General features: G+C 39.3%; 1 protein-coding gene across 15 annotated transcripts in view; it reads left to right on the top strand.

Moving 5' to 3' along the window:
* by (focal adhesion protein tensin) overlaps positions 1–27,418 on the top strand; it is a 180,557-nt gene that overhangs the window by 140,550 nt on the left and 12,589 nt on the right. For 14 of the 15 annotated variants that reach the window (XM_033326979.2, XM_033326977.2, XM_033326981.2 and 11 more), the window contains 3 exons: positions 190–427; positions 21,938–22,221; positions 22,789–23,408. In XM_033326979.2, coding sequence (XP_033182870.1) covers positions 190–427; positions 21,938–22,221; positions 22,789–23,408 — 1,142 coding nt within the window. The remainder of the gene's footprint in view (positions 1–189; positions 428–21,937; positions 22,222–22,788; positions 23,409–27,418) is intronic. The other variant, XM_076622788.1, reaches the window with a different exon arrangement.

Here is a 27,418-nt window from a genome sequence, read left to right on the forward strand (position 1 = left end):
AGGCGCTAGTATGTATATTATACCTACAGTTGACAAAGAAGAAACATATGCACAACTTTCTACGAATATGATGATATGAACAGATAAAGTCCTAATCCCTGGTAAATTTTATCGAATTTACTTCCTATCTAAACTATCTTAAAAACCATCGCTGTCATCTCGATAAAACGAATTCTTGATTCCACTCAGTTCCATACCTGTGTAATAACGGAGAACGTGGTGTCGTTCCCTCGATCGGAACTGGACGTGGCTTGCGACGACCCACGATGTCCTCCGGACAGCGTGGTGACTTTGTACTTCGCCACCGACGCCAAGCGTCAAGATGGGCCCATACCGGCGCCAACGCCAGCAGTACCGCATGCTTCCGCTCATAATGATCCCATCCTGCACTGGGACAGCTACACGAATCTCGAAATCAGCGACGATGGTGAGTGATCGTTCAGCTCGTTTTTATTATTCCGTCGCTGTCCACCGTGAGACGAAAAAAGGGTTGCTGAGTTACGACGAAGGAATTTCAAGAAGTCTATGGCTGATTAACTATCCTTTAGTAGAGACGAGGCAGTTCGCGTGAAACGATGCACTCGATTAAGTTAGATTAGAGTAGATTACAACGCGACCAAACCAATTTAGCGCAATTGCTGTTGCGTTAGATCGGGTTACTTAGGAGGTCACTGACGAGGTTACGGAAAAAATGCTCGTAGGTGAACTAGAAGAAAGGCTGTCGAATAGAGACAAAGAATTAGTGGGTGTCGGGGGCTTTCACTACATACTACGGTTTATGACATCATTTGGACAGTTGCAGAGCTCGTGAAAAAGAAAAAAACGATTTTTGTCCACGTTTGTCGTTCTCCAGGAAAATGACGAAAAATTATACCATCTTTAATTTCTTAATGCATCTATAATGCATCTATAATTATTCTAAACCTATCTATGCCTCTTCGAAAGATGAATTACGCCAAGGACGTAGTAAAATATGATTGACACGCATAGTTTCAATATAATATTTCTCACCGTCTTGCAAATTCAGTCTCCATGTAAACGACAAGCACGTCCGCGCCAAACACGTACAACAATTTTTGTATCTGCTGAGAGAAGTGTTTCGCAGCATCATGCAAATCTTCAGAATATTCACAGATTACCCAAGATCATTACGAACCATAACAGCAGGTTTGTTCCTCGCGATAGTGATATTCGTGTTTGTTGATGTTGGTGGTCTTAACAGTAACTGACTCACCTAAAGGTAGTTCTAAGCTAAATCCCTCGAATGTAAATTAGAGGCACGATGTTGCTTATGAGAATCTGAATGTGAGACTATTAGGAGGATTAACGTAACGTTTGGAATAACGGTACTGGTAACTGTCAAGCTTTTTGGCTGATGTTTCTGCACCAGTTCGGAAGTAGACGGAGGTGATAACGTCACGACGCGTCGCGCGATTAATTAACTGATAGGCCAAAACTCGCGGGCCGTAATTCAACTGACGAAACTCATCGTCCGGGGACTAATTCGCGCTAATTTTCGTCCTGATAGTAGCCAATTAACCTCGATCTGTCGGTGAGAGGCTGTCAGAAATACAACTTGGCTCCGACAAGGGAGAAAGAAAACGGGGGTTTCAGGTAAGGGAAAGGAAACGAGCGGACAGAAACGAAAACTTAGTGGTTAATGCAAGTGTATTTAAACTGGCTGACTAACGTGGCCGGAAATACGTCCTGCCTGGCGGAGGTAAAATGCCGGTTTATCATGACGACACGCCGTTCGTCTGGAAATAGATCAAAGGTCGAAACTAAGAAACTAACAAAGACTGGGCATAACGACCAAGGTTCATAACGGAATAAGTTTCTTCTGTGCGTTTGATTTCTTTCCATCATCGTAGATGATCTCATTATTTTTACAAGAACGGTAAGAAGATTTGCATAATACACGTAAGCCAACGATTACTTTCCTCTGGCTTCGCTTATCTACCTGACGATCGCGCGATTTAAAGTGTTTCAAAGACTGGAGTACGTTACGCAATGAAATCTTGAAAATTTGCAAAATTTTAATTCCATGATCTGAAAATTTATACATTTAAAAGTTGAAAAATCTGTTAAATTGCCATGTTAGAACATTTAAGCGCGGGAACTTCAATAATTTGCAAACTTGAGCATTGAGAAATTAAAAAATTCAAAAATATGAGCATTGACGTATTTGAAACTTTGATGATTTGAGCATTGGAGTATTTAAAGATTCAGAAATTGTATTTTTAGAAGATCAAAAGATTCGAACTTTGAGCATGAGAAAATGAAGAGATTTAGAAATAGAAACCCTCGGAAATTAAAGGATTTGAAAGTCAGTTACCGTGATAAATTGAAACCTATACACTTTGGAGTCTCGAAAATGGAAATTTTAGAACTTTTCCCAGCGACGCGTTGGAAGGTGAAACGAGTTCGAAGCAGAGATTACGGATTTCGTCAACACGAACTGCGGTAATAGGAACGAATCCTGAAGCCGAGTCCGATTTCCACAGCCCAAATTCCGACCTACGTTAAACGGAACGAAACGAATCATCGCCCACGCTACTCCTACCCCAGTTCACCGAACCATTTCGAATATTCAGGACGGTTACGTCACGGCGATGCGTCTGTCAAGCGCTGGGGAAAAGAAACGGGACGAGGTGAAACGGGAGACGACTCCGATTCAATTCGTTTCGTTAACGATCAGCCCATGCTTCCAATAAAGCTGTGACCTAAATTGTTAGCGATGGTTATATCGATGTGGTTCGTTTACGAGAACTGAGAATAAAACGAATAGTAAAAGTAGAAAGGACAGGATAACCGACGAAGGAGGAGAATTTAAACTAAACCACCGATATAAAGGTGAATTTATACTTTTATAGTTTGGATGTGTAACACATTTGGATGATTCATTCGCGGTAAATGTAAATGATGAAGAACTATTTATATCAGTTTAATGGTCGAATTTGCTTCATAGTTTTCAGTATGTCAGCGACTGAACTAACGAGTGTCGTTTACTACTGTTCGCTTGTTATTGGACAGGTTTCGATTTATCATTCGTTTTACTACGAATGAGTCATCCATTTGTCTCATCAAAAATAAAGATCGACTATTTCGTTCGTTACTACGCTACTGGTTACCTTGCATGTTCACTTTGGATACAGCAGAAATTTGAATATCTTCAATACAAATGGAGATGATCTTTCGGCATGAGTGAAAATATTGTAAAGTATAAAGTATGAATTCACCTTGTTATTATTTACGATAACGACGAAACACCTGCTTTTTGATGAAAAACGTTAGCATCACGAAAAAATCAATTTTGCCACGTGATAACTATTCAATTCTGAGGAAGAAAAATGTAGACGTTTGGTCTCTGTCATGCTAGGGAATCGATTATATTGGTTTCATTTTCGGGCTGTATCTATATTTCGTCAATCTGATGCGGATTTTCTTCCTGTTATTGACGTGCCGTGTCACACTGTCAACAGTTTTTCATTTCGCTGTTGTCTCTGATATTGTGTATCGAAATGGGTCTTCGATAAATGCACCTGATTGCAAACGGTTCTTTTATATTCCACCCGTAATTGAAACCGCATACCAGTCGAGCCGCGTATATCGTAAATTCATGAATTTCCGCGATAACAGTTTATCGCTATTTTTTACATGGAAATCTTGCGGTTTACTAACTTTCCCACTCGCCACTTTATCGGACAGAAGGGCGATATATTAACCTTCCCGCATTCTTTGGGTCATTTCCTATCGAATCGTATTTTTTTACCTTTAAAAAATGTCTAAGTTAGCAGAAAATAAGAAAGAGTTGTTGCTATCGATATGTAGAAACTATAGCGGAAGAACACGATAAGCGACACTTTCTATTTTTGTAGAGGTATGCAGTTTGAAAATTTGATATGTCGTCAGTTCTCTGTTATCAAAATTTTCTTCTCAATTGATTTCAAAGCTGAACAAATTTCGTCATTCTACCTACAGTGTTAACAACATTGCTCGTTAATATTAAAATATTGCTTACTTTAATAATTTCATTTTCAATTATGTGCCCCGTTGAATCATAAAGCGACATTAAAATTAATGAAAGTGCTGCTCATGTTTTTCTCCTGCGATCCTCGTATGTGATTTCTCGTTTTAATTTTATGTTGAATATATTCTTAAAACGTTAAAAATCATTTTCTACGTGGAAACGAAGGTCAGATTGAGACATGACAATTGAAAGATCGCGACAAGATAAAAACAGTAAGGTAGGAGATTTGTTATCGTATGGATATTTGTTTACGCAATTTACTAGGAAGTATAATGAACCTCGAGGTTGGACCTTGAGAAATAAAATAGGAAATGTTACGCGAACCCACACGGTGCACCCACGCAATGGAAAATAAGATTCCAAGAGCGCCGTTTCTCGCTTTACAAACGATCGACTTTAACGACCCGATGAGCTACGTGATCTATGAGCCAACGCGGAAAGCTTTCCAAGTTCTTTCTCTGTCAAGATGGAAGACTGAGATACTTTATAAATGTTTGTAACTTCCGGGACACTTCTTTCTCGATGATTTTCCTTCGTCTAATTTTAGACATTCTACGTAATATTACGTGGAACATTTATTTTTGATATTTATTATTTCTTTAAATATCATTTCGCAGTATGTTAAACCATAAATATCATCCCATATGTCCCATTTTTTATCTTTCGTTTCGGTTTCTTTCGTCTGTGAAACTCAAAACTTCCGGAATATTTTGGATTCGATGACTTTTTGTAAATTTTATGTGTACTGAAAATAGAAAATATTTTCAAATACCCTTACTTTCTAAAACAGTTTTTTTTCTTAATCAAAATTGTGTATACATTTCATTTTCATAGTATCAATTTCTTGTATCGCGCGAAAGTACTATACGTTACAAAACTTAATACACTTGGCCCAGATTTATAATTATTTTATTATTTTATTATTTTGATATGCGTTATCTTTTTAAATGTCATTCTATGGTGTTTGAAACCACAAACAACTTTTCTGTTCGATTAAAACATTTATGAAGATTAGATACAGTTCATTTTGTTGAGATGCCCTTGGTAGCGGGATAAAGAACTTTATTACAATACATCTGCTCTATCGGCTTTGTTCCACGATGGAGTGGGAAAACAGGGCAAGGGAGTAAAGCGAGATCGAGTCTTATGGCAACGTGGAAATCTAAAATTAAGAGCACGCCCCTTGAATCAAGTGGCACCGGCAGAAAATAACCGTGCTCTTTGGAGCAGTGTTTTTCGCACCGCGGGCGATTATTACGTTTGTCCCCTTTCATTTCCGTTCTCGTTGATCCCTTATCTCCAGCCATTCTTATTCATTCCTTTCAGCCTTATCGTAATCTGTTTGAATTTCTTAATAATACCAAAAGAATCAAACAGTTAGAGAGATTCGATTAAGATATTATAGTAGCCTATGGTCAAATACCAAGCTGTATATGTATAGAAATATTTGCACAGTTTTCTAACAATTTTAAGTACATTCTAAAGAGTTCTAATATTTATTTTAGCTCGTTTTTTACTCTTGAAATTTCTGTTAACTCATTCTTTTAAACTAGTTTTTTATATTTAAATCTTCTCTTTCACTTAGTCTGTTTCCATTTAGTCTGTTTATAATTCCTGCAATTTCCTTTTTTTTTCTTTTTTTGTTGTTCTTTCACCGTTGAAATTTTTTCTCTCGCACTATTTTTTCATTTGGTACTTTTTTTCTAATGCCCTTGAACTAATCCATATTGCTTAAATTTCTTTTACTGCACATCTACCGATCTTTTTATCTTTAGACTCTTCCCATTTTTATATCATCACGCAGTTACTTTTATCGCTGGAATTCCGTCTTTGATGTCTTGCAATACTTTTTATTATTGAAACTCCTTGCCTAGTGTCTTCCCACGGAGCTTCTGTGTGTCTGAAGCTCTTCTTTTATTGGTCAAATTTCTTTCTCGAAATAAAGACATCTTCGTAGCTCTCTGTTTCTCTACCCTGTTACCCGTTGTCAAAGGGAAACTCCTAGAGTGATAGATATTAATTTTCATCACTAATCTGGAATGAAATACTGCGAAGTAATTATAATAGTCGCAAGGAGCGATTTCGAAGGAAAAGATCCACTAACGGTAATTGGTTGATCATAGATCGAGCAGCGTCCACATTTATTTAATCAACCAAAATGCAGTTATTAATAGAATAAAGTAATAGAGTAGATACTTTAATAGTCACAGAAAAATCAAAGACTTAGAAAAATTGGATTTTGAATTTCCATGAAACATCCATTGTCACCGCTCTTTCCATAAATCCTGAAACATAATAATTAAACTTGGAATAGCTGATTGTCAAGAAGAACATTGCCGTACCTTTACATATAATGATCATACAATGATCGCAAATTTTGACTCGTAGGTTTCGTACGTTGCCAATAATGCAACACATTATTTGTCTAATACCAACGAAGCACTTAATAGTTAAATTATAAATAGTTAGATTAATAAATTATGACCGCATAAAGTATGATCTCGCTATCCTTGGTGCAGCTAATTGATGCATTAATATACAACATTACTATCATAGAGGTACTATATTTGCCATTAGCTGAACGATTTTAATTCAGAATATTTCCTCGTTTTACTATCTCGTTACTTTCTAGGCTTCTATTCAACATCAAAATATTTCTAGCGTAACTCAAGATCATTTCCTGGCCATATCCTATCCTCTCAATTCTGCCTTTTTAAAGGAATATACGAGAAACGAAACGGTCGTTAAATTTCTTTCGCTCGAACAGTTTACCACGAATTTATAGAAAAGCACTTGCCCCTGCGACTGTTTCCTCACGATAAACTTACAACGAGTATAAGAGAAAAATAGAAACGAACGAGAAACATAGAATGAACGATTCTCATAACTTTTCACGGAAATATTGGGACACTTACGGATACCTTTTGTGAATATATCGTGCATTATATACATGTTACGAAACACATTGGCATTTCCTCGCCGTTATAATGAGATCCAACTATTATGAATACACCGATAAAGTTTAGAACAAATCTAAATATAAGAGCTACAAGATGTTGCAATCACGTATTTCGCGAAGGTCGCTAAAGTATTTAAACAGTCAATTGTTCGGTGCAATAATGAACCTCAATATTGAGTGAAACCATTTTCAATTACAAAAGCTGAGTAGGAAGAGCAACAATCATCTCAGAAGTTAATTCTTGAAGAGTGAAGGAAATGTGAAGAACGTAGAAGGTGGTTTCGATGGTGGGGAGTGTGTCGGTTTATTCTTGGCGTCGAGACGCGTCGGGACGAGACGAAGCTTAATAGTTTTCGCGCGATTCTACGTGGAGGCAGGAACCTCCGAGCGGTTTCTGATTTTCCAGCAGCCAATTGTACGCGTGATTTTGTTTATATTATTCCAACCTTCTTGGTGGCTCGGTTCCTTTCCACCTATGTATCCACCATCTATCGGTGCAATTCGATCGCAGTTTCGACGTGAGATCAGAACGCGATTGTCAAGTACGTGGTGAATATACGACGCAGTGGAAAAGTTTTGGCAATCGGAGAACGTATTTTGTAAGTGACAAACAAACTTGTTTTTAATATTACAAATTATTAGCTGATTAGTCGAATAAAAAGAGTAGTTTTTGTAGATTCCGATATTCCGTTTATTACTTTCTGTGTCGAATACATTTACGTACTTTCTTAGGATACTTAGCTTATTTTAGTTAATTACAAAGAAGCAATCTTTATTTAATGTAATTTTATAACACTGTATATTCTGCTTATTTCAATAGAAGTTTCAATATCAAAAATACCAGAATAGACAAAATAACCAATTCGTAATTTTTCATGGAAATGTAATACCTATGAAATAATTCGTTTTTTAGGATTTTAATGATCTTTTTACCTTCTCTTTGAATGATATACTTCTCTTTTTTTTTTCATCTCGTCGATACAAATTTTGCGCTTTGTTAATTCCACTGAAAAATACAAATATTCAATAACCATAACTTTCCACCGACAGTTGAGTAATGCGTTCGTTTATTCCAATGGAATCCATACACAGTGCGCTCACGAGGAGAAAAGCGCGAACAGAATAGAGACTTCTTATCCAAAATTGGTAAATCAGCTTGTCACTGCTACTCTCGCTCCAAGAAACAACACGGACCAGTGGAAAGGCCGTTCTCGGAAAGGCCGTTTGTAATCTTTGGAAAAAAGGACCGTAGATGGAAGTGACCACGAATGTGGACAACTTCCGTCCGCGGAGCGAAAGATTTCACCGGCGTTCAAACGCCGGCAATGGACATGGATATTGTCAAGCGGAATGTCATAATTATGCCGCTTTCTTCGCCGATTTCTAGTCCAGCATCGTTTGACCATTTACGCGGGTTCAAGCGATATCGATGCTTTCAAAGAAACGATCTCTCCTTCGGGTTGTCTCTCGTGAGGTCCCTTTCAATTTGTTGTTGCACGCTCGACGATGCAGTCCTGACCTTTGCCTTGCATCGAGGCCACAGCCATATCGTGAACCTCGTACGTTATACGGTTTGTTGGATATATTAATTCTTAGTCGTTAGTGACTCACAATTTAAGGATTATTTTTATAGGAACCTTGTGAAAGATTAATCGAGTAGAGTTTCTTTGGAAAAATTATTTTCTTGTTCTTGTATTTGGCGAATAGATTCTTTAGAAGGATATTTAATTTTCGGTATAAAATTAAGTGTAATCAACAGCCTGTAACTTCTCAAATAAATTATCGTAAAAGAGGTGATTTGTAAAAAAGAAGATATCCGTTACATTTGCTGAATGAAACAACAATCGAAAACCTATATTTGCAGGTTGAAAACTTGCTTGGAATCATTTTAATGAATCATTAGATATCTCTTCTTTCGTTTCTTCTTTCGATTCTCATTCTCCCTGTTCACTCTTTTCTTCTTTAATTACAGCGCCATATCTTTTAACTAATTGAAGACCAGTGTTGCGTTAATGTACCATTCCATTTGCTACAATTTTCAATTAATTTACATTATCAAATTCTACTGTATAATATTGTAATTATGGAACAGAATTTCATATTGTTTATCTCTTCCAACTAAAATCTGCAATTTTTTGATGCTAAGTTATTGCTTGCTCTTAATAGCTTAATAAATGAAACTTGCACGCTTGGAATTTCTAAGTGAGATTACATAAGGGATGGCGATTTATTTCACTTAGTAGCCGACTAGCTCGGTAAAAAAGACAATTGATCGATGTGTTTGACAGGGCCGCACCATAGCCAGGGGCCCGTTAAGGTTTGCCATAAAAGGGCGAATCGGTTGCACAATGGGTATCGAAATGACGAAATAAAAAGTGCACGAGGGAGTTGCTTGGGGTTGGAGTAAACAATGGTGACGTAACAACAGGAAGACGTACGACCAAGAGCGACAAGACAATGGTTCTGTTGTCTCTGTTTTCCCTGCTCTCAACCCCTTCTCTTCCCATCTCTTCTGATCCAGTCTTTCGAACGTTTTCTCTTCTCTCGTTGAGCCGCACAATTTCTTCGACAGCGAACCGAACAAAAGGCTGGGGTCGTGCCGTGAAAACGATTTTTGAGAGTCAGCATACGGTGCACGCGGTTTGTTTCTCGTCTGTCACGAGTTAAAAATAATTCACCATCGAACGGAGGCATTTGTTCGGAATCGTTACGTTACGGAAAATTAAAGAACAGTCGGCTCGGTTTACGTCTCTTTTATACAGAAGCTTTTTACGAGTCAGAATTTTGCATCTCGCTTGTCTTTGGCGTTCTTTTCATGTTCCATCAACACGTCTGAATATTTCTTTACTTTATCTATTTTTAAGTAGCCCATGTCCCTAACTATTCAGGGATATTTCATAATCAGAAAATCTGTATTTAGATCACTGCGCTACAAAGTTTCTATCGCTTATGACCTCACATAAATTTTCACTTGAATCTATTTTTAAGTAGTTTATGTCTTTAACTATACCGACATATTTCATAAGACAACAATTTTACAATATCTAATTTTTATAGCGTGTATTCCATCGTGTTTCACGTTCCATTAACTTATTTCGATTCTTCCTTTCGTTTAATCGATTTTAAGTAGTCTATGTCTTGTACTACACAGACATTTTTTGCAATCCAACTACACAAATTATTATTTGATATTTCTATCGTTTATAATCTCAGGTAGATTCAAATTTTCTCTCTCTCTCTCTCTCTTTCTTTCTCTCCTCCTCTCGCTTAGAAAATTACATACTAGAAAAGATTGCCTATTGTGAAACTTAGAGAAAAATTGATAAATTTACGATAACGAAGACTGGATCTGGCTTCATGCGATCTATCGTGATACGTCGTGCCGGTTCCGCAGGATTGTCGCAGTTAGATTCACTCGCAGGAGTGACGAACGATTGGAACCCGGTTCCCACAGTTTCGTCTTTCCATGAATCTGGTGTATGTATGGAGCACGCATTATGCGTCGCCTCACCTTACGCACAAATCGTGTACGCGTCCTTGTCCCAGATTGGCTACCTAGGAATACCACTTGCCACTTGCCAACGCTAACTGACCAACTTTTCGTTCTGTCCTCGTCACTGGCTGACAGTAGAAATAGCCACGATACGCTCGGACGAGCCTGGGCTGCTGTTGCTCAGACAAACACCGCCAATCTGGATTTACCGGTGATGAATCACGCACCGGTAGGTTTACGATTTTCGATCATTCGATCGAGCCGAACCGTTGAATCGAGCCGAGGAAATGTTGGAATGAATGCTATCGAGATTGGCGCACCTTGCGCTTATCGCGAATAGCTTGATTAATGGCTCTTATTGGAGTCTTTGGAAAAGCAGAAATTACTTTAAATATTAAACCAGGAAGAAATACTTGTAGTTATTTGAAAATTTTTCTTATCTCCTACTTGGAGGAGGCTTGAAAATATTTTTGAAAAATACTTCAATGTGAAAAGTGATGAATGAAAAGATACCGTGAACGAAATGAAGTAGAAGATTAGGAAGAAATAATTATTTTCGTTTGAAGATTTTCCGTAATCTTTCGTCTGGCTTTCCAAACTTTCTTACAGGATGTTTCAGAATAAAAGATGATGAATGGAGAAAATACGAAGGATAATTTCGAAAAGAAAGTAGAATTGAGAACTGGGAAGAGTTATGCTCGCTTGAATATTTTTAATTATTTTTGCTTGGAGAAGATTTGATGAATGAGGATGATGAATAGGGAGATCGCATGGATAAAATGAAGTCCGATATTAGGAGCGAATAATTTTCTTAATTTTTCCCCGAAGAAGTTTTACAAATCTTTTAACGATATATTGCAGAATAAAAAGTGGCGAGTGAAGAAATTAAAGAGAATAATTCCGCGAAGAAAATGGGATCTAAGTTTGGAGTTAAGATTTTCCGAAGTATTCCTTAAGGGATACTTACAGATCCTTTTATCTGTAAAATATACCAGTATAAAAGTAAACGAAAGAAGAAATTAAGGAGAGTAATTCCACGAACAAAATGGAATCTTTTAAAGCTTCTATCATTCTTAATAAACAGTGGGCAGGATAAACGTCTTAAAATGTCAAGAATACAAAGTACGACGATATCTTTTGTTCCTTTAATAGAGCGAAGCTAGAAATTCAAGCAAGCTGATTTATAAGTCTGGCAGAACGTCATGCAATGACGATGCTCGTCTACGATCTAGTTACCTCGTGCACTGCATTTATGTAAATTACGCATGACATATGAGCCCATTATACAGCCTGACCTCTGCTCCGACTACGTTATTATTAGGCTACCGGAGTTCCAGCTCCTCTCTGCTTATTTAACACAGATCTGTTCAACGAATTGTATTCTGTTACACGTGCGTGGATCAGTGCGATTAGTAATCATTACGAACGTCACGTATGATTCTTGTGAATGTACGCTGACATACTTGATACCGACCTGAGGCTTACATAAGTAGTTTATAGTTTATGGCACGCGTATTTTATTGCCGCGATCAATGATCGAATTACGTACTATCTAAAGGATCAGGTATAACGATAAAACACGATCGAGGCAACGAATCGTTGTTTGATTTCATCACGCCCTTGCAAATATTCCCATTTTATCGATTTTATTGATTTTTATTAAAACTGTGCAGAAATTGTTTGATATTTTCCAGATTCTCTTGATTTTCTTTTGAATTCGTTGTCACACGCCGACGAATGATACTATGTTGTCGAAAAATCGGAATCTGAAATCTCTGAGCAAAAATGCTGCGATTTTATTACCTTTTCTCCCTCTGCGCGCAAAATTTAAGATTTTTGAATTTGAAATTTCAAATTCTCTGGCAAGTGCGTTACGATTCTATCGACTCTTTTTCTTCAAAGTTATATCGAACAAGTATATTAGATTAGTTCGTTAGATTATATTGATTCTAAATCTACTCCTTCTTCTTGTCTTTCCTCTTATATTTCGTATTTCTATTATAATATTTTAATAAGGCTTCAAATGATCGATGTTTATGCAACATTTTTTCCTTGATTATATCCACAGAATATAATGACGAAGTTTAATCATTAAACACTGCAACGTTCCGCGAACGCTTACAAAATGATTTGTAAATAACGAGCGGTTGACTCCGGTGTTAAAACACATTGTAAAGAACGCATCCTGAAAATTAGTAGTCATCGCGTGCTGCGATCGAGCACGCATGCTCTTGCTGCTCGTACGAGCGAGCCCGCATAGATGCGTATTACGCGTTATGGCACGTGTCCTTTTGCAAGCGTGCCCGGTAGAGTACTCGTTCTTACCTGTACGTAAGTACACGGCGTGTGCGTGGCCTTTCAACGCGTTCAATCGCGCCGCTGGATGATGAATTATTAATTGCCAGCCATTCATTTGCGCCGCCCAGCTACTGGTCTCTCCTTGCAACGAATCGCTCGGATCTCGATTAAAACACCATGTAGCTACGTAACGAGATACGTGGATACAGAAAAAGAAACGTGTCTGCGGAGATTTGATGATAATTGCCATTGACTCGTTGAATTGCCCTTCGTTTTGACGATTCTGATTGATTCAGAGGGGGAAGGATGATTGGACACAATCGGAGTCAGGATTAGTTTCTTGATGCGTAACGAAGAATAATGGTTATTCGAGTAATCGTCCGGAGTTGAGGCGAATTTTTCTTTCTCGGAACACATTTTCTTTTCATCAGAGTTAATTAGATGCAATTTATTGTAGATACGTTAAATTTGGTCTAGCGTTATACGAGCGTCACTTTCGTAAATTAAAAAATAGAGAAAGTAACGCCAGAATCGTAATTTTCTACAGTTTATCTTCTTTGTCATCCTCTCGCGATAAATAAATTTGTATGAGATAAGCAATCCATTGTTCGAGACGTTGAACACCAATTACAATATTTCTGTATGATAAAATCGAAAAATCTACAAAGAACGCTGTTTCCGTAAATTATGATTCTGAAAATGATTAAGGAAGGAGAAATAGGAATGGGGAATACGGTTCGAGGAACGAAAACACGCGAAGCATGAACTCGAGGAACTAAACAAGAAAGCGCGAGTACGCGGGTTGCGTTTGGCTCTAAGTAGCCTGATTGAAGATTCTAAAGACAGATTATGTCATCATGTTGGCCGATGTTGAAAGCAAAGTACCGAATTTAGTGGCACGAGCACGCGGTGAGTACCGTTTACTCGGAGCAGACAACATCTCGCTCTGTGCGTGCACGCACGAAATATCGACTCGAACGATCGACCACTACGAGGACAACGACGAAGCCGAGCTGTACAGAGCTGAGTGTTGCCGTAGAAGGACTGGCGACTGGAGGCCAGTCGAATGAGTAGAGGGGCCTCCGTGAACACGCAATACCCGCTCAAAGAGTGCACGCGGTTGGCCTCACACACGCTTACGCAGGTCAGGAACCACGTGAATACGATGCCTCGTAGAGAAGCAGAAATTACGCGCGTCTCGATCACGCCGGAGAAAATGGATTGAGTTTTTTTTAGCAAATAGAATGCAAAGTCAAAGGCACGCAATGTGGAATAAGGAAAGACATGGAATAAGTAGAATAGGAAGGTCACTGATCAGACAAAGTCTTTTTTCGAATTAATTATTACTTTTATTCTGTTGTAGAGAAGATGAACTAAGATTTTTAACACCTGAAATGCAAAGTCCAACGATTCATAATATAGGGAGACGTGAAATAAGTAGAATAGGAAGATCGCTGATCAGACAAACACTTTTTGCAATTCGATAGTACTTCTATTCCATTGTTGATGGTTACCAGTTTACAGTGTGGTGAATTACACTTTGATGTTAGTCTCTGGTAACTTATTATAACGTAAAAGTAAGAATTTTTACGGGCTAACAATTTACAAAGAAGATTGATAGAGAATGGATATGAAGGATTATAGGGAACGTAACGAAACGGACATTGTCGTCAATTTTTTAGAATTTACAGTAAAAATAACAATTTCTCGAACTTTTCTCATAGATACAAAAAAATTCACGAAAAGTTTATAGAAAAGTTTGTAGAAGATATTACGAGAAAGATTTTCACAGAGGACTATAAAATAATATTTAGAAAACTTGTGTTACAGGCATTTAAAAGGTTCTATTACAATTTTGATACAATTTGACAGCGTCAGGCTGCCAGAAAGAAGTAAATAACAGTAAAGAAACACATTAAGGTCCAAAGACGGTCTGCTTGCAAGTCAGACGCGCTAACAATAACCCCATCAAAAGACGTTTCCAACCGCCAATTAGATCAACTTGTTTCGCTAAAAACGAAGTAAGTACACGGAAGAGCATAGACACCATACTGCGCTCCTTAACCAAACCAATTGTGACACACACGTACACACACATATATTCCTCGTAGTATACAGAGTGTGTACGCGTGTTTATTCACTATCGAATGTGGAGGCAGAAAGAGAGTTCGCCATGGCAGCCTCTTGCGTAGGAAGAAACGAGGCCTGCCTCCAATGATGATGACGATATCCCGGTTACTGGTGTGCTGGTGAACGATAGTATGACGTAGCCGGTGGTGGTGGTTGATGCTGATCGCGATGACGGCGGTGGTAGTGGTGGCGATCAGCATCGTGCAGCATTTGCAACGTACAGTGCCGTTTCTGTGCTGCCGGTGAACGGAACACGCGTTTCTTCTCTCGTCGTCGGCAACATCTCGCTGCGGAGAATTCGCTTTTTCCGTGGATAGTTGGTGAAACTTGATCTTCTTCGGGCATCTCCTTAGGCTCGTCGATTTTTCTCTCATCTGAGCTGGCTTCTTGGAATCCTGACCGCGATCAAAGGTGAAGTTATCATATCTCATCTATTACGTCAGCGATCATCAACGCATCGTGTGTACTTTGACTAATAGAACTGAAATTCTGCAAGCGATTATCCTCCAATTGACATCAAATTCTTATTATTTTTGTCCTATTTGAAATAACGATCGATAGATCTCTTGATTCCCGGAATAATGTTTTATTTTGAAAGAAGAAATTATACATGTCCAAGTGCACACAAAATCCTGGTGAAAGAGAGTAGCACGCGTTTCCCCGCAGCTACCACGCCCCCGCCTCGTTGGCATTTTTGTCATCGTACCCGAAGAAGGTATATTCCGTCTGGATCGTTGCCCACTTCCCATCGGCGTCTCATGAATCTCTATAAGGCCGTCAAACGAGTAATTCGTTCGTACGCGTCTCCCTTTCTCTTTCTCTTTCTCTGTTTTACACGCGTGCAACGCCGCTCGTACCATCCTCGTCTTACCTTTTTACCCGGTTACGCTCTCTTCCTCTTTGGTGGACCCTCTACGGCTCGATTCTTTCTCCGCCGAAGATAATGACGGTCCGTGCCGACCGTATGAATAGAAACCGTCGGAAACCGGCCAATGGCGAATTTTACTACCATAAGACGGCGAGAGTAATCTGCATGGGCCTGTGAATGGCGGGCAAGGAGGGCGCGAGCGGAAGGGAGGAAATAAAATAAAGAAGGAGACCCGGCGAGGGAGAAAGGAGGAAGAAGGGAGAACCGGCTAAAGCGATGACGTCTCCGCGCGAGAATCTAATTACCATATTCACCTCGACGAGGCAACGTAGCCGCACGATCCTCTGGTTGCAAGCTTATTAATACAATACGTGTGCACTTGGAAATAAGCGAAAGAAGCAGGGGTTGGTCGGAGAGAGACAGAAACAGCGAGACGAAACGATTCTTCGGTGAAATCTATAATATCAGACTACCTCGATATATATATTTCGTTTTTAACACCGTAACCAGAGGTATTCTAGCCTTTGAACACTCGTATACGATATCTAGAATGTCGTAAAGATACGTACGTCCCTGTGTACGTTCATTGAATGGCGTGAAACGAAACAGAAAACTGAAATTCTCACGTGGAATGTACACTGTCGAGTAAAAGCATCGAGGAAGTGGAATTCGAGTCGTTTCAGTAATTCCTGATCGATGGATAGATTAAGAAGTAATTGCGAGAAACTTTTGCGCTGTTTTAAAGCGTGAAATTGATGATTGTTGGTTTCTAGATAGACATGTAGCCGAGGATGTAGCTAGATATGTAGCCAGATATGTAGCTATGTTTGAGAATCATTTCGAGACGCGTTACGTTACGTAAGATTCCTATTATATTACGAGCTTCTTCGTGATGATCTATCAATGAAATATTGACGCTTCATCGTAAATCGCAATGTTTCTACGATGTTTAGTTCAACGCTACTTCTGACGAGACTCCAATGAATTTTCTATCAAATTTCTATTTCTTTGAAATATAGTAGCGTGCAAAAATCTTAAATCATCTATCACGGTCATTTTTAGAAAAAAACATTTTCGTATACTGTTTTATGGCAATGAATTTCTGAATATTGCCTTACATTATTGAGATTTTCCTGAACCATAAATAAAGAGTTCCGAGTGAAGAGTTTCAAGGCATTTATAGAATAATCTGTTTCTCAACTGTTCGAATACTTCCATAAGCAACTATATCTATGGAAAATAAACGTTTATCTAGTCAAATTATTTAGCTATTCCACGAAATGATGGCATCTTTCAGCGTTGCCAGAAAAAATGTTTTTGCGTACGCGTTTCTTAATCAGCGACGATTGTCGGGCGTGCGTGAAATGTGCGTGCCAGTGGCATTAAAGAGTGCGATATGAAATTAGATCGCGGTCGTTAGACGATGCTCGTCGCTCGCTGCGCTTCACCAGCCATCGTCATTCGAGTCGTTAATTCCATCGTTTACTTAGCGAGGTGCAACGAGTGCACTAGCGCACGATGTTTAAGCGCGATTGTTTATGGCGGTCAGAGCTCGTGGAAACGATCGTTCTCTCGACCACTTCCGACTCGTGCGCTTGGTAAATTCTCTGTCCCGCTTCTATGCTCTACGAGAGAAGATACGGTTTATCGCTTCCTCTATTAACCCGATTTAATGGTGCGCCTCGCAAATCATACGCTGATATCACGATGACCTCTCTTCTCCGTGTCTTCGGCGAGGAAGCTGGACCTCTTGTGAAATATCGAGACTTTAGTAGCTCTAGAATGTACGTATGTATTGATACTTGATACGTGTGATTTCATTTACAATTAGTTACAATTTATCAGATACAATTTACAATCGGTCATAGATGAGATTCTGAATTCTGTTCTATAGCTTGCTAATTTGGTGAACCATCTCTAAATTTTTAATAGAAAGACTTACTCTTTGCTTTTGCTATTGGGTGATAGATAAATATGATATATGTTCAAATTTCATTGCGTGAAGAAAAGTAAGTGAGAAATCTGCACATTCGTATGCGATACAGCATTTTATTTATGTAATGTCACCGGAGAAAGAATAGTTCGTCGCTATCTCTGATTCCTCATTCGGATAATAGGAGTTTAGGATCTCGTAAATGGATTCAATTGGCGCCTGTTACCGAATCTTCGAACTTTTCCTAAAATTGAAGGATAAAGTCCTAATTCGATTATCAAGGAGGCACTGTAGAGATCTCGAAAATTGTAATATTGTTTCAGCCGTTTTACAACAAAATTTTCGTACGATTTTCCAAGATTAATTTAGAACTGTATATGGGAAATGACACAGCGTTAGTTTCTATCGATTCGATATCCTAGCAGAAGGGTATAGATCAAGTTAATCGTCGTGGTAAGCACGTAGAGATCTACGACAGAACACTTAACACGTGCACGAGCTGCAGCTGCGACTGCAGACTGTCCAAAGGATAGCTGGTGTTGCCGTCGGCCAATAGCCGCTCACGATTCGCGCGGATTTATTGCGCCAAATGATACGTCCACGCAACGATTACGTTTCTGCTCGTCGTCTGTTATTGCGACTCAGCTCTCACCGTTTCCTTTTGCATCCGCGTGCATCGTGGCGAGAACACGACGATCAGAGCCAAGGACGTGGATCGATCGAGCGAAACTTTATTGTGTCTCGATTCTTATCGAACGTTGTTGAATGCACTCGGCTCACAATCAGACAACGACGATGGTCGTGCATCAATTGTTTTTTGGCTCGAAACGCGAACGCTTTTAGCCACGGGACGTTTTAAACGCGATTCGTGCCCGCGTGTATGATCGAAGAGTTATGAGCGATATATATTACTATATATTGCCACGTGGTGTCAATAATATTTTCACGAAGTACCGACTGATACAAAAAGAACGACGTTGATTTATACCGTGTATCGCGTACATAAAAATATTTGAATCTTTACTATAGCAAACTTTTATATTGCACGTATTATATAAAATATATTTAAATGTAATTAACACTGTAATGAAGCACGACTATCGTGATTATATTGGCAAAATTTGAAAGCAGTTTGAAAAATCTACAATGTGTTTAACAATATATCTAATAACTTGACAAGGACAATTTGCTATTCATGACATATAGTATCCTATTCAGAAAATTAGAATTTCTGTATATGTTGCTAATTCGATGGCCTGCGGCCATAGAAGCTGCGCATAGCAACTTCGAAGAAGATGGTGTCCTCAGGCGACGTGGGTAACGACCAGTTCCATCGAACCACTCGAAAACCCTAAATCTACCCTTAGGACAGGCTTCTTCGAAACAATCCTGGGTGGTCTGTCCCTTAGGTGGAAATCGATTGATGCATAAAAACATTAGTAGTACTACAAGGTAGTTTCCTCGAATCTTACTAAAAATTCATTAAATTTTATCTCAGATACGAACTATACATATATTATAACAAGTACACAGGTAAAACATGACACTTCTATATTTCTTAATTTTCAGCTTTCGATGTTACTTAATGATTAAAAGGGAGTTGAAAATGTTACATACAATACGCTCGTAGAAGCTTTCTTTGATAAATGTTCAAATACTTTTTTCCAGCCACTGTAGTGTACGTAGTCAAACTCGAACAAAAACAAAAAGATTGATCAGTAACGTATAGAACTTCAAAGTTGTTGCTCCCCTTGTGAAACATAAAAAATACGAATTCCTCCATTTTCCCTTGGTGATCTTCATATTTATACCGTAGCCGAAGTTGAGGATAAAGGTATCAGTATCGTCGCAGCTTCCACTCGACTCTTATCTCTGCTTCGCAAATATTCACCCCAATGATTTACCGCGTCGTTTCGTTTTCGTATTGGAGCTCAACGTGGCCGGCGCCATTTAGATTCTCCGCTCGTCCAAGCGGTGAAAGAGCCTTCGCAATAATCCTCTGATCTCGATCAAGAGCAACAGGCTGGTCGTTCGCGGCGTGTTTCGCGTTTGCGCGCGGGTGTTAAATGCGTTCCATCTGTTGGTCAAAGGTAGATTAGACGGTACCGACGAAGTGGCTGTTTTCTTCCCCCTTCGCGAACAGAATCGCCAAGAAACGAATAAATATGATTTATGCTCTCGAGAGATACGTCGCCGAGATAAAGCGGGTACGGATTGAATTCAAATGACATCTTGCTAGTAGAGATTCGAAGAGGGTCTACCTGGTGTCCTTCAATATCTTGATGGATATTGGTACGGTGACGTGGGTCGTTTGGTTCATCGCTTGAAATCGAGAGCAAGGAGAGAGAAAATGGATCGTGAGATTGAATGTTGTAAAATCTCAAAGATAGTTACATGAAAACTTGTGAACGTCGTACATTTACTATTTTAAAAAGGAATTCTTATTTTTCTCTCTCAATTTAAAACATTTAGTCATTATTTCGTAACAATGTTGATTATGTGATTTTATTTATAAAATAAAACACACGGGGAATTTCGAGGATGTATTTCAGTACATCTGGAAAAATAAGAAATATATTTGGTAGGATCTTTTAAGTGAGAAGAGCAGAAACTTCTCAGATACTTTTAAAATTAATTTTTAAGCTTGCTGGGATTTTTGGCTTTTTATATCTCAAAATTTATATCTCTCACTTTATCAAACAAAATAGATTTCTCTTAGGAAAATGCAATTGGACAAGAAACGATGAAAGCATCAGGATGATAATGACAATCTAAGAAGTTTTATAACTTCGTCAAATGGTTAAGAACGCTGTTCATATTTCTCGCTGTAAAAGAGGGGAATAAACTCTAGTAAAACTTATATACCATACGCGAATATCCACTAGAATCCTCACACAGGCGGAAACCATCGCATCGGCGAGACCACGTACTCCAAGCTAATGGCGTACCCATGAGTGTCGGCGTGTCCTAAAGCCTCTCTAGAAGAGCACTCTGAAACAGCACTCTAAAAGCTAGTCTGTTTCCCCCCTTTTATTCATCTTCGATTCCAGTCTTTATTATCGTGGAATTCAGAGACCACGAGAGATCGATCTTCTGGAAACAAAAACATACACGCGTATCGTTTTCTTTGCGCCATTCGATTCACTTGGAGATCGTAAAAATACCATCGTCTATCGATTATCCCCAACTATTCCCACGAGAAAAACTTTCACCGTAGATGACAGTCTACCGGACGCTTTGCTGTTTCTGTTTGAACCCGCCTGTTAGAATTTCGATCACGAACATACCGGAAGATATATTTTCGCTGTGCCGGATTCTCCGTGTAGAAAGAAGGTTCTTGGGACCGCGTATGTCCCTTAAGATGACTGTCGCGTTACGTGACAAGGATTTCTGGAAATCCAGTACGAAAGCCGCGATTGCACGCGTCACGCGAATTTCTCGGTTTAGATGGACTGAAGCGTGAACTTCGACTTTCCTCGCGCTCGATCCCGCGGATAACCGACCGCGACAGATACTACGTTAACCGTGAGCACGCGAATTACTGTAGCGTGACACAAGCGACGAGGATTAGCGTTAAATTGGCGCGACGTACTGGAAGAGAGAAGAAGAGGATAGCATAAATTCGAAGTTGCTCGGTTCTTAACCTCTCGCTCGCAATTAGTCTCTGCCAGTTTCATCGGTCAACGATTTACAGTCGATTGTTCCCTCTTAACGAGCTCTCTTTGTTCCTCGGCGTCTGTAGGAAATTACGCGAATAACTTGATTAGCGCTAATTTCGGAAAAACGAAAGAGACATCGAAACGTTAAATTAGAAATAGCCTTAACAATTCGCACTTTGGTAATTAGACTCGGTTAAGATTAACCTTCGTTTCCTTTAAGAGGGCGAAACAGCTGAAGTTTGGGAATTTATCTCATAAATAATTATAAAGCGAAGAATTTAGATGTTTTTCAGATGATAGTAACGCATTTACTATTCGCTGTAACTAATATTCCTTCTATTAGAACATTCTTATTCGTCCATCACATTCAATGACATTTGAAATAAATATTTGAATTAAACACTTGAAGCGAAAAGTTCTTTTTTTGATACTGTCAAGGTAGCATACATCCTTAACGTGTTGTTTGCAGAAGTACATTTTCCTCAGCTTCACTAGCAGCTCGTTCTCGCGTGTTTGACGCAGTGCAGCCTATATGAAATTTAATCTGATCGCGGAATTTTTGTTCAGAAGGACGGGAAACACCATTATCACCGCCACCACCTTCGAGTTCCTCAGTTCAGACATCGCCTCGCGGATTGGGTTACACCTGCGGTCCCATAGATGGATCTCTGTACGCTGTGGTACACCAGGGTGCTGCCGGTGGTGCCCGTGGCTCACCATTGACAGTTTCCATGGACAGCGGCATCAGCAGTGCTCCACCACAACGACCTAGTCCACCGGAACCAGAGCCGGATAACCAGGCTCATGGTGATCTTGATAAGCTTCTCCATGATATGATGCTTACTGTTGAGGTACGTCTATCCTCCTTTTAAACTTATATCATTGCGAAATTAAAAATTTATCGAAGATATACAAAACAAGTAAGATTCTCGGAAGATAAATTGATCGATTGCATTTTTTGTTCATTTCCAAATTCCGTTATCCAAGCATATGACTAGTGGTCAACTTGTCAAGTTGTTGAGAAAAGAACATTTGTATTCACAAATTTATTTATCGTAAGAAGGTAATATAAATAGTCGTAAAGTTCGAGGTAGAATTTAGAAAGTAACGTTTGTAACATAGACGTCTTTTTCTACTTTTCTGACGTATGGAGTTGCCAAATGTGATTTCTAAATAACTCGTTTTTAATTCTCTACGACCTAAATTTTATTTACCTATGAGAGAGAAAGAAAATCTAAGAATTAAGACTTCTTAGGAATTAGGAACATATACACAATCCTAAGTTACGCAAAGTTATGGAAAGTTAAATAATCGGTCAATATTGATCTTGAGAAGTCTTCCACGCCTAGATCAAACACTCTTTAACAGGGCAACAATGATAGTTTCAGTAAAAAATGATTTCTATCTTTCGAATACAGTCGATGCCAGATCCTCCGTCAGATGAGTATAGAACAGACAGAAGCGAGAAGATGTACATTCAGGAAACTCGCAGCTACAGCAGCCACACAAGCAGTCATTCCCCATCGACTTATTCCACGTTGAAAGATTCGTACAGGAACTACAGCACCGCGAAAGAATCCAGTCCGCCATATAACTCGAGCAGCAGTTACAGCACTCTGAAGAACGAGTACCGAGAACCAGCAAAAATTGAACATCGAAGGGAGGAATTCGAATATCGTATGTCACCTGATCGAAAAATTACTGATACCTCCACGGACACGTACAGAAAACACGCGGACTCGTTTTCACCACCTGGAAATATCGATTATATCGACGAAGACATCCCCTATCACGCGAGACAGACGAGTCAACCATTCTCGTACGGTGCCACGTCGGACATGATTAAACATCAAAAACTATCGTCGCCTTCTTTGGTCAGAAAGGCGTCTGTGCGAGGTACGGCGCCTGTGGTGGATTTCGAAGATATCTTAGGAGAGAATTCGAGGAGACCTCTCAGCCCTTTGAGTCCAAACACGCCAGACCCTCCGCCAGAATTCGCCAACGGTCCCGCGAAGAGCAGTTCGGATCACGTGGATGGGTGAGTGATATTCTGCATTCCCTTTTTCTATGTCAAGTTGTCGCCTGAGTAATAGGGCTTTTTTCAATTGATAAACTTGAAGCTTCCATTCCTTTCTATACTTACGTTTGTGCGTAAGTTAAAATATTGCGGAGAAAGATCTCATTCAAGGTTGTTCGGAATTTTGTGTGGCCGTCCATTTATGACTCGGGCGGGCCCTATCTCTTCTTTAGGAAATTCCGAATTACATGTCAATTTGCATGAGGTTAGATAAAAAAAACTCTGGAAAACCCAGGAAGGCACGATGGAAAGACGAGACCCAACGGCTGGTGGGAATAATCAGCAATATACTAGGACAGTTTCGCAGCATCGCTAGCATCGCTAGATTTCGCTAGCATCATTAGACATCGTACTGTGAGGATGAAATACTTCACTTCCAACAAGTTCTTACCACCGCCGTGTTCATAACATCACACTTTACTTTTATACAACAAGTGCAAATACAGTGCTAAATTACTCTAACACTCGATCTATTGAACCTTCTCTACCGTGAGCGTTAAGTCATTCGAGGTACGCGATATCGACCGATCGGTTTGACCTGACCGGTTGCTCTTTAGTCGATAATTCGCAACAAAGATTGTTATGGGGAACCATCTAATATGAATTCGAAGCACTAACTCTCCTTCATAAGTTAGAATATCACGTAGAGAGATCTTATTCATGGTAGAAAAGCATCGAATCGATTCGCAAGAAATTACCATCTCTGATAAAGTCGACGCTTTCGTAAATTATGAATTCAAATATTATGTAGAAAAATCTCACGCGAAGGTATTTATGGGAATTTTTCCGATTCCAATCTTCTCGACAAACCGCTTTTGGTTCACAAAAAACTACCATTTCCAACAAACTCGAAGCTTCCATCCTCTATATATATATATATATAAATATATATATATATATTCTCTCCAACTCAGAGTGATTACAGGGTGCGTTTTCCTGGCAGTGTTCCCAGCGAGCAACGTTAATATCGAACAGCCTCGGCTGCGTGTAACAAATCCCATAATTAAATGCCGGGTCCGTCTCTAATAATACGACGCGGGTTGAAACGCTTTTCGCTCGCACCGTGTTTCGACACGCTCGATGAATATCGTGAAACGAGATGGAGATTAGGAAGTTTTCACGGAATCTGCCTTGGACGTCTCGAAGAACAAGTGGGCCATTCCCCTGGCAGAGCTTTCAGACGGCCAACAACGATCGCCTACAAGTAATGTCGCAACTCGTCCTCCGAATCAGGCGCCGCAGAAGAGTGTCACGAAGCTCGAAAGAGAGCCGGTAGAGAAACGAGGATAGAAGCCGTCGCTGGGACAATTAATAAATTGTCTACCCATAGGCGGACGCGATTGCAACGCACTACGGTCGCCGTATTTCTGCCAGGAATGGAGAACGCGGTCGTCGTGAGTCATTGTCGCTTGCCAGGGCAAATGGAAAGAGAAAAGTCAGTAGATACGGACGGTGCTGGGACAGACGCGTCGTATCGCGTTATGAAATACGAGTTTCGCGGTTGGAGGGTGGATAGTACGAGCTATGACCACATTGTCGTCTCGTTAATTCCTCGTTTTGGAACATTGTTCTTACCTTACAAATAAATCGACCGGTTTGACAGCGATGTTTCTCGATCGTACGTTAAAATACTATTTTGATTTCTTTTCGAGTTTGTCGTTGTTTGGATAATATATTGAAAAGCAGTGACAGCCGTTCTTTGGTTTCCTCGATCTTTGTTGTTCTTTATTTAAAACTAGACTATGGACTTTTAGGCAAATTCATATTTTTGACGATTCATATATTTACGAAACGATATATGTTCGAGGGAACTGAAGTTTTATTATACTGTGGTCGTCCTTCATCAAATTAAAAATATCTAATCGTCATTTCGTATAACGCCTTATACAATATAACTTTACTTGGAAGGTAAAAGACACGGAAAATTGCAAATTTTTCTGCACACGTCTTGAAAAAGGAAAGATAGGACATTTTAATTAAGGCGGGCAAAACAGATTTTCGTAACCCTGCATAGCATTGTACAGCACTGTGCTTATTGGCTTGATGAAAGCCAATTTTTTGTATTCGAATGACGCTCGATTTCGACTAGTTTCAATCCATTTGAGAATTCGGTCACTGAACTGAACGCGTCGATTTTTGCGGTCGAAATCTTATCCGAGAACGAGAGAAAGCAAGAAGTCCACGCTTAACAAGTTTGTTAAAGCGTACATATGTAGCCTATGGAGTTCGTCGAACCGGACAGCAGTCACCGTAAAATACTCGTCTCGTTTTGTGTATCGAGAGTCGCTGGAGGGCCCGAGAGCCGTGAAAATAAACGTCCCTTCTGGCACCATGAGTCGAGTTCAGCCTGCGAAACCGCAAGTTTCGCCCGGATATTTATGAAGAACCGCGATCCGCTACGATGAAGAAACAGGCGACGTTTATGGTCGAGGAGGTCGACAGACGTTTGGCAGGTCTGCTTTCTCAACCGCAAAGAAGCTCTCCTTTCGGGGCTTCGCCGTTCGTTCCTTGTCTCCCGATCCTGGTTTTCTGCTTCCCCTCCGACGTGTAGCTGTTTAAATTCCATCTACGGTGACCGTCTCTTCTGAAACAATCGTTCAAAGTACCGGACACTATCTCCGCTTTGATCAAAGCCGTTTGATCTCATTTTAAACGCGGATAGAAAAGTTAATTCTTTCCTGCTTCTATGGAAATGAAGTATTAATGACTAAAATGGAATATTTTGAGGAAATAGTCTGCTTTAAGCGCGAGGAATGACATGAAATTTGAAATATAGATAGTACATTCGTATTTCATTGTAAAAGCGCAATTTATACGGCGAGGCAATCGACCCTTTCAGGACCGAATTTTTTGAAGACCGTGAGAAACATTCTTTTTTATTAATTTCTACTAACAGAACCCCATTTTCTCTGATATTTTTATAACGAAGATAGAATGCACTAAAATCAAGACCAATTTTACAAGACAAGTTTATTTATCGTTTAATTACCTAATGTCTTCATAAATTACGACATTGCCTACAAACAAAATCCACCATAAAAGGGTTAATATTCTCGAAATTTTTGAAAGGGTAGTGAAAATACTTGAATGATATATGGTAATGAAAATAACTAAAAATGTTTTTAAAAAATTTCCGCAAGACAAATGAGGCTATTTAAGTGGTGTGGAATTGATAATCAACGTATTGCATTTCCTTCATATTTAATAAAATTACACCCCCGTGAAAGATAGAAAAAGTAATTTGTTATATCGTTTCTCTGTGGTCTTTTCTTGCTTGTGGTACGATGTATTAATTAAGTGAAATGTAAAGAATCGTCCAGGAAATATTGCAACAGTGATTCCTTTATAGACGCGCGAACGCGCGGAATTCGCATGGCGCAACGAAACGTGCATGTATGGCAGTGAAATTAAAATGCCCCGTTTCCATCTACGAAATAAAAGATACAACGGTACGAATTTACGAGGGCGAACGTTCTCCGGTTGTCAGTTTGAAATAAACTGGATGCTATCTCGTTTTCCCGGCGCAAAACTCTCGCGCTTCAAATAATAAAACGTCTCGTTACATTCCCGCGATTCTTTCTTTCTTTCGGACACGCGATCGGTACTTTCAAAATCATTTGCGCTATTTCGTACGTCGGATGTAGGGCAATTTTCTGTTGTAGCGAACTTTTCATAGAAAATTAACTCGCCAACAAGTGGGCTTGTTTAAAAGCAACAATTGTAAATCCAGTCATTAGACTCTTCAAGCTTTTCCGACTCTACAGCTATCGTTTCGAGCTGAAATTCACAATGATGTATGTCAAGATTTAGAGAATTTCGATTTAGTCACGTACTTCGATCCTCGAAAGTATCATCCCCTACGATTCACAATCAAGTAAATTATAACTTTATTCTCTGCCACGATATGTTTTTGTGACTTTGAAAAATATAATAAATTTTTTAGAATGATAAATGCAGAATGCTACTTTACG

Source organism: Bombus vancouverensis, chromosome 11 (genome assembly GCF_051014615.1).
Source record: "Bombus vancouverensis nearcticus chromosome 11, iyBomVanc1_principal, whole genome shotgun sequence".
Lineage (NCBI taxonomy): Eukaryota > Metazoa > Arthropoda > Insecta > Hymenoptera > Apidae > Bombus > Bombus vancouverensis.